Source organism: Girardinichthys multiradiatus, chromosome 11 (genome assembly GCF_021462225.1).
Source record: "Girardinichthys multiradiatus isolate DD_20200921_A chromosome 11, DD_fGirMul_XY1, whole genome shotgun sequence".
Lineage (NCBI taxonomy): Eukaryota > Metazoa > Chordata > Actinopteri > Cyprinodontiformes > Goodeidae > Girardinichthys > Girardinichthys multiradiatus.
Window position 1 is genome coordinate 1151238 of NC_061804.1, and position 8763 is coordinate 1160000.

The window sequence follows — 8763 nt, forward strand, 5'->3', positions numbered from 1 at the left end:
TATGAGATTAAATGTGACATCAGTTCATGAACGAGGTCCCATTGTTTTCTGAGGCTGCAGGAGGTTTCGGGCCAATCAGACAGAGACGACCCGATTAATGATCCACGACAGAAAACGGATCTTTGTGTCACCATGAAGAATGCAAACAGCTGTGGTCAAAAACGGACTTTAATTCTTACACAAAAATATCAAAACACACAAAACTAATGAGGTGCGAAAGGAGAACCGGACCTGAGATCCAAAGCAGCAGGAATGTCCAAGTACACAGAACCTCGTTCACATTCACTGATAGAAGAGAGGATTTTGTTCTCCCTCCCAGGGCTGCAGGTTTCTTTGCAGCTTGTTCTTGATATACATTCTGGGCAGAACCTTTTTCTTGCATGGTGTCAGAAAATGTGAAGGTGATGTGTGGCAGTGGGAAACACCTATAAAGGCTTCCTAGAAGTTCTGTGAAGTATAAAATGTTCCAGCAGCTGCAGCCTAAAACAACTTGTTCTGTGTTCCTGCACCGTATTTATTGGCCTTTAACAATAAAAACCGTTTCATTCACAGTTTGTGAGGGAAAGTTGTGTTAAAATGTTTGAAATCCACCTTTAATCTTCTCACATGGCTGCAGTTTGATACGGACAAACTTGTCTGGTTCTATTGAACTGAAACCCGGTTCTGTTAACTCAACATTGTCCAGTGAGCAGGAGATTCATCAGGATGAAGGTTTCAGCAGTCAATGTGAGCTGCAGCAGGTTATTCTTCTTTAGAAACTTTCTTATAAAATGCAGAGGGCAGCTGATGAATCATTATGGGATGTGTTCAAGTTATTTAAGATCAAGGGAAGTAATGAAACCACTGGATCTAATCAAACATCTCATCTCTGTAGAGCAGGAGGTCCAGGGATCGGTCTGCAGGTGTGTCTTTGCTTCATCACACCTGAATCAAATAACTGGGTCGTTTACAGGACTCTGCAGAACTTTCCTACCGCCTGACAATGTTATTCAGCCGTTTGATTCAGGCGTGTTGGACCAGGAACACCTAAAGGTTGCAGTACCCCAGACCCCGAGGCCGGGGGTTTGAGACCCCTGCTGGAGAGCAATATGGCTGTAAATATTCCTTGTTTGGATATAGATTTGGTTTGTTGGAAAACTTGTACTGGAACAACACCATAACACTAAGGAGGTTCAGGACAACATGCCGACGGGTTGATTGTGTCTCGGAGCAACATGTTCTTTCTGAACTTTTTAGAAGAGGATCCGTGAAGACTTGGATTCATCCTCCATCTGCAGCTCCCTCTCAACCTTCTCGGCTACCTCCTGGTCATCCTCTCCTGCTCCTTCCTTCTTCAGTATCGTTAACGGCCACCAGAGGGGGCCATTTCTTTTGTCCTGGTGGACAGTTCGTTCTGGCCAGCAGCAGGGGGCGCCTTTGTCTCCCGTCAGGAAGTAGAGCAGGGCATTGAGCCAGGCATTGCAGGACGCCAGAGGCCTGGTGACCTTATAGCAGATGGAGACGGCCTTCATGGCGTTGCAGCCTCCAAGCTGCCCTCGTCGCAGGAGCAGGAACAACGTTCGAGTAACGTGAAAGGGTAAGAAGCAGAGCGCAAACAGCAGTGTAATGGTTACGATAGTTTTAATGGATTTACGCCGCCTCCTGATGTAGTGTGAGTACTGGGAGCCAGAGATGGAGACAGAAGTTCTCTCCCTATCTCGACCTCCTTCAACTGCTCCGTCCCCAACTGCTCCGTCTTCACCGCACTCTATTGAACTGGGCGGAGACCGCAGGCTCTGAAATATTGTCCGGACCACCTGAGAGTAGCACCAAGCAATGATACCAAAGGGGACAAAAAAGCCCAGCAGATGAAGGACAATGCCATATGGGACGTATTCAGCAAAGTCCTTATCGATGGCATCGTCCCAGCAGTTCACATACTTCTCCTCAGTCCTGTTGTCTCCAAACCTCATACCCTCGGGTTCAACAGCTCCAGTACTTCTTCTCGTAACTTCTCCTGTCTGGGCAAACCTGAAGATAGGACAGGTGAGTACGAAGACCACCACCCACACTGAGGCGCAGGTAGCCTTCACCACACGCTTGCTCTCCAGAGTGATGGTCCTCATTGGATGGCAGATTCCCAGGTACCTGTGGACAGATGAAGTGTTAGATAACACTTAACTGTTAGACCTCATTCTAACCCAATCAGAGACTAACCAATGATAACAGATGAACACTAACGCATTAGTCCGACCCAGTGAGACATCCAAGAGACATCCTGTTCAGATGAATTACCTCAACCAACTCCTCTAGATGTAGAGGAGCAGCAGCAATTAATACAAGCTCCATCCCAGATAATGGATCTGCTTATCATTTTTAAGGCAGAACCTCACCATCCAACTAACAAAGCTTATTTCAGCTACTAGTATCTGGGAACTTAATTCAGTCATGATCCTCATCTCAGATATAGGTGAGGGTTTGAACAAAGATGGAGCAGTAAAATCCAGAAGTTCACCACTGAGCTTAGCTCCATCTTCTTCCAAACAGACCAAGGAATGCCTCCATTACTGCAGACTGGATCAGTTTATTCATCTCTCGCTCTATCATGCCTTCTCTAAAGAACAAGACAACAGGTTACTTAACCTACTTTGGGTATTGAGGACGAAGTCTATACCCAGTAACCACCATAGCTTCAGGACGCCAGCAGAACCTCTTCATCTGCAACAAGTTAAGATGAGACCCAAAGGTTCCTAAACACAACCTGTTCTCACCCTGATGAAACTGTATAGTTGTGTTCACATCCAATCAGTTCTTAACCTCTGGATGCTGAACCGTTTATCAACGACTCGAGTTTCTTCAAGTGTTGTGATCTCAGCTGCTATGCTGTGGCAGCTGGTCCGGTACATCACCTCATTGCGGAGTACCGAGAAGAAGAACCTCAACCTCAGATAAAAAATGCCAAGACACTGATTGGATCTGATAAAGATGTCGTGAAACAACAAAGGAACAGTTTAACAACCCAATGATGGATGTTGAAGCAGTGAGCTCGTCCTCTAGGGAGAAATAGACAGAAGAAGCTTCAGATGGTACGCATGGATCCACCGGGTAAGTCTGGCTGAGAAAGTCTCAGAAGCAACGTTTGTGTTCAGTTTTTGGTTCTTATCCAATAAAGGAGAAGAACTTCGGGAAGTGACCAGTGCTATAAAAACAAACTAACCGCCATTAAAACCTAATACCAGTTTATGCTACAATTTTTTTCCTGCTTATTCTGAAGTTTTATGTTTTCTATTCTTTATTTTTGGACACAAACAGTCAAACACAACATGATGATAAACGTCTGGATGACAATTATTATGGATGGAAAACAAACTGAATCTGAGATGTTTTAAGACTTTCATCGGGATTTCCAGTTTCCTTCATTAAAACTGACTGCAAGGTTCATCAGTTCTACCTGAAGACACGGGTCAGTGACCCGATGGGCCTTCCAATGGGGCCATAAACGGTCAGTCAACGGTGTGTAGCTAAACCATCATTAAGTCGCTGTGCCGCTTCCAACAGAAGAAAACACTTTGGAAAAGCACAGATTGAAAGGAAAGCCGCACCGTTCCAGTGGTCGACCAGCTCCATGGTTGTTGACAGGACAGGCCCAGAAGAACAAAACCCAAAAAACACCACAGAGTTCTTCAGTCGGGAGATTTGCTCAAAAAGAGACAAAAACAACACGTCCAGCACTTGTTCAAACCCTTCAGGAAACGAGTTACGGTTGTTCAGCAGTTTTTACTGCTTTAATACTAAACTGAGCTGATGTTCCTCTGCTTTCACAGCCCCTGATTGGCCCAGAGGTCTGTGGAGGCTCAGATGTTTCACACCTACTGTCCTGTGAGTGACTGACAGTTCAAAGGTAAAGAACATCAAAAATTAACAGTACCAGGTATTTCCACGGACTGTTTGTGCATGAACATGGAGAGGTGTACTGCCAGGTTAAAGCACCTAAACGATTAATGAGGAGAAATGATTTAGAGAGAATCAGAAAGTCTGGAATTAGTCTTAAAACAACAGAGACATAATATATGCTAGGATCTGAAGCTCTGTCAACTCTACAAACCTTTAATGGCACTTTAAATGTTTTACATTAAACTCTGACTGAACTGAGCAGGTTTCACCTGGAACCCGCAGTCTCATGATGCATACGTTCAAGAACATCCTACCTGTGCACAGAGATGCAGGTGAGGAAGAAGATGGAGCAGTAGAGGTTGAAGTAGAAGAGGAATCGTACGAGGCGGCACATGAAGTCTCCAAACACCCAGTGGTCCCTCAGCACATAGCTCGCCACCAGGAAGGGAAGCGAGAGGCCGTACATCAGGTCTGTGGTGGCCAGGTTCACCATGTAGATCAGAGATGTATTCCAGCGCCGTCCGCTGCTGGCTCCAGCGCCATGGGGGCAGCACGACCGCAGCAGAACCACCGAGTTCAGTACCAGGCTGAATAGGAAGGTGAGGGAGTAGCAGACAGGCAGGAAGACATACTTGTAGGACTCATCGATGCTGCAGGAAGACGGAGGGAGGGAGGAGGGGGTCGAGGTGTTGAGGCGGGTGCTGGCCAGAAAACTGATGTATGGAGTGGTGCTGGAGATCCGGTTCAGGCCCATCATGAAGCTCTGGGGGTTAAAGGTGGACCAGTTCCAATTCCCCTGGCATCATAGCAGCCTTCCTTCTTTCTATCTATCTATCTATCTATCTATCTATCTATCTATCTATCTATCTATCTATCTATCTATCTATCTATCTATCTATCTATCTATCTATCTATCTATCTATCTATCTATCTATCTATCTATCTATCTATCTATCTATCTATCTATCTATCTATCTATCTACGGTACCTTGTGTTGGTTGAGGACCGATCCGTATCTGTTGGACACAGGAAACAGACTCATTAGTTCGGTGGAGCTTGTTCTGAATGTCCTGCCGGCGTGTTCTGCTGATGAAGAGTGCGTCTCGCTCCATTAGCTCCTAAATGATTAACGCAGATTTCCGGAAACCTCGTCTCTCTGTACAACAGCTCAGTTCCAGCTGCTGGAGCGTTTGGTTCAGGGTTTACATTCAGACCTGTTCTTTGGAGCAAGCAGTCAAATATGTCCAGAACCAGGTTAAACACTGATGGACAAACACCTAGTGGGTGTGGTCCAGGTTCTGTGGTTTCTATCTTTAATCTAAGCCTTAGACTGAGCCATTTAACTTCATCTTACCGTGGTTCTTCATCACATGGCTTTCTAGCCAGCAAGTGACCCACTGTAAAACCTCCGACTCAGAGGAAATGGATCCAGGTTGTTGTTTTGACAGGTAAAGCAAACAGTCAGATTTCTACTGTTTAATGAAATATTTAGTTCCTCTCTGGTTCCAGAACCAAAGAGGAACTCTGGAAAACAGCCATTCTAACCTGCTTACAGAAAAACACCATGGAGCTTTCTGATTGGCTGACACAGTGGTGTGAAAAAGTATTTACCTCCTCGTCATTTCTTATCACGCTTAAATGTTTCGGACAGCCCTGACCCATCAGACAAATGTTAATATCAGATATAATCTCAGTAAATAAAAAAGAGTTTTTAAAGTGATGATTTTGATTTTTTGAGAGAAAAACTGCATCCAAACCAACATGTACTGATTTCTATCAGTCTGAAGGTGTGAGGAAGCCATTTCTACAGCTGTGGGTCTTCAGAGAACCTCAGGAAGAACCATTATCCATTCATGGAGACAACATGGAACAGTGGAGAACCTTACCAGGAGTGCCTGGCCTACCAGAATTACTCCAAAATGTCCCAGAAGAAGACAGAACAACATCTAAGCTCTGCAGGACTCACTGCCTCACTTAAGGTCAGAGGTCATGATTCAACAATCAGAAAGAGAGGCTGGGCAAAGATGGCCTCCGTGGGAGAGTTCCAAGGGCAGAACCGCTTCTGACCCAAAAAGGACACAAAGGCCCAACTCAGATTTACCAAAAAACATCTTGATCTCCAAGACTTCAAGAGAAGATCTACTGTGGACTGAGGAGATAAAGATGGGCCTTTCTGGAAGGTGTGTGTCCTGTTACATTTGGGGTAAATATAGTCAGGCATGGTGGTGGTAGTGTGATGGTCTGGGCTGACTTGCTGCTTCGGGACCTGGACTTCAGCTGACTGGCTGAGATTCATTTCTAGTTATCCGCTGGTGCTGCCAAGGGAGAAACAACCAGTTACTGGGTTTACTGGAAGTGGAAGCTTAACCAATGAAATTCTCCGATATTTATATTTAATCAGGTTACCTTAGATTTTGAAATGTGTTCGATGATCTGACCCCTTTAAGTGAGACAAGAAGGCAAAACAGAGCAAATCTGTAAGGAAGTAAAGATTTTTCAAAGCATATATCTGGTCCAAACCCAGATCCTGATCAACAGTCTTTTCCAAGTCAGTTTTAAATATATTTCCATGTTTGCCTTTTGGGTGTAGTCCAACCAAGAAGCCCAGAAACAAGTCGAGCCCCGCTCTGTGTTCTGTGTTTCTAGCCTAATGCAGTTCCGCCTAAACATAAAACATCCTGGCTACTGTGAGGAAGAAGATTCAGAATCCAGCATATGTACCGTGTCCTTTGTCTGATGAACCTGGACTTTTACTGAATGATAAAAAGAAGCCATGCTGCTGCAGTCTGAGCAGGAAGCTCAGCACCCAGAAGGAGCACCAGTTTAAAGGTCTAAAGGGTTGGGATGGGAGACTGGACCACAGGAACATCAGACCAGACAGATGGAGATAATGTCATGGCCCCACATCAGCCGGTGCGGCGTGCCCCTCGGGTCTCCATAGGAGCAGTGTTTCAGAGCAGAACAGCTTCTGGAGCCTCTCCTGCAGCAACCTGCCCCATAGCTGTTAGAATTGGACCTTAGGAGATGTAACATGTTCCAATATTGGACCATTTAGCAGGTCAGGCAGTTCCACCTAGACTGAGGAGGACCCACAGTGTGACCTAATGCTGTCTGCCCTCTCTGCTCTGATTGACAGATGCTCCAGTTACTGCCTGATGACATCAACAGCACCCTCTGGTGGCCGTTCTAGAGATGGCAGCTAACTCTGCATGTAAATCAGACCGTTTCAGCCAGGAAGTATATGACACTGATGGGTACTGGGACCAAACAGATGACTTTACTGGGAGCTGTGGGTGGCTGTCTGGGAAGTTATAACAGAAAGTCCTGCTCAGTTCTATCAGACCGGGTCAGAACTTTATAACAAAGAGGGAACAACACAGAGAGAATCAGAAGAAAGAAAAATATTCAGTTGTTTTCCCAATGAGTTTAATCAAGAATTTAATGGACCAACTGGTTCTGTCTGTTCTGGTTGATAGAAGATTGGTTCTGATGAGCAGATGATTTCTTTACCGTTTCCGGCTGAAGCATCAGAGATGTTTTCATGAAAAGAAAGGAGAAATTCGCAGGGGGCATGCCATTATGGACCGGGCCCAATTTAAATGTGGCCCGCAGAACACGTAGCAGATGGATTTTATTTTTAATTGGGCCAAAATATTACATATGACAAATTAAAATCTTTTTTAAATGAAAAACAGAACAAAGTCTTCATGCCCTAATAACCAGGTTTTTTCCTTTCTCTTCAGATTTATACGAAACAGAACCACATCAGTCCAGATTCTGCTGAACCCAGATCTGTCTTAATTCCTGTATTAAACTTGGCATAAAACAGCAAGGCTTTTAAAGACCCAACTCTTGTTCTTCATGCTGAGAAAAGATCACATTTCTTTCTATTTTTTCCCACAGAGGCCAGAAGATTTTGATTTGCAAACTTGATCCGAACCTGCAGAACCCTTTTTAAGTTTTGGGTCAGCAAGAATATAAACATCACTTTCCTTTGCTTTGTTCATGTTCACATCCAGGTGGAAGAGAAACCACCAGGATCATTATGGGATGCCATTAACACTGTTAAAGAAGATGTGAGGAGGAGCTCGGTCCATTGCGGCCACAGCAGAACGGGTCTGATTGGATGTTTGGGTCTGTAGGATGACTAGTATGTATGAATTAGACACCAAATATTTTAATAAAAACTGTGAATTTGAAAGAAGAAAATAAGGAGTTCTGTTTTTATGACTTTATGTCCTCCTGTCTGGGATCAGGTGGGCCTCCTTTGGACCTTCAGCAGAACCAGAACGCTGCAGGCTCAAGGAACAGAGAGGACCTCGCTCCAGTTTTAGTCTCACTTTAATAATGCTTTGATTTGTTTTGAAGGCCTTTAAAGGTGCCGGCCCATTTTGTTTGTCAGAACTGCTGCATCCATGTGAACCATCTAGCTCTTTCGGCTTGGCTGACCAGGACTCAGAGGTAACAGAACCTTTTCCGCTGCTGCTTCGAGACTCTGGCGTGATTATCACTTGCTATTTTACACCAGGCAGAACCATCTCGTGGTTCTGCTTCTTCCTGGTTTCTGAGCAGCTTGTTTAAACTGCTTTATAAATAAAGTTTTATGGTAAAGGCTGAACAGATAAATAAATCTAGAACTATAGAAAGCTCAACATATTTGTCATGGTTTGTAAAGTTCTGCTGTTCCTGACACATTTTCTCCATCATGGTTGTTTTTAGGCGTCTAGCTTTTCCTTTAATAAAATCATTCATTTTCTTTTGACATTGATCCAGTTTTGAAGGTTTTGGTTCTGTTCTTTCTGAAAACTGAAGCTGTTTCCATGGGTTTTAAAATCAACTTTATTAATAAATTATAGTAATGAAAATAATTATAGTCAGTTAATATTTTTA

At 44.2% G+C, this 8763-nt stretch overlaps 1 protein-coding gene across 1 annotated transcript; it reads right to left on the reverse strand.

Moving 5' to 3' along the window:
• Window positions 1–150: 150 nt before the first annotated feature.
• On the reverse strand, window positions 151–8522 carry LOC124876054 (P2Y purinoceptor 3). Its single transcript, XM_047378540.1, has 2 exons — window positions 4188–8522; window positions 151–2127 (listed from the first exon to the last, which is right to left on the reverse strand). The coding sequence occupies exons 1-2, from the start codon at window positions 4628–4630 to the stop codon at window positions 1233–1235; spliced, it is 1338 nt and encodes a 445-aa protein (XP_047234496.1). The 5' UTR covers window positions 4631–8522; the 3' UTR covers window positions 151–1232.
• Window positions 8523–8763: the final 241 nt, after the last annotated feature.

Excerpts from the sequence above, each read along its gene's own strand:
- LOC124876054 (XM_047378540.1), bottom strand. The coding sequence starts at position 4,630 with ATGATGGGCCTGAACCGGATCTCCAGCACCACTCCATACATCAGTTTT. Across the intron at positions 2,128-4,187 it reads ACCTGCATCTCTGTGCACAG|GTACCTGGGAATCTGCCATC; the intron begins GTAGGATGTTCT and ends ATCTGTCCACAG.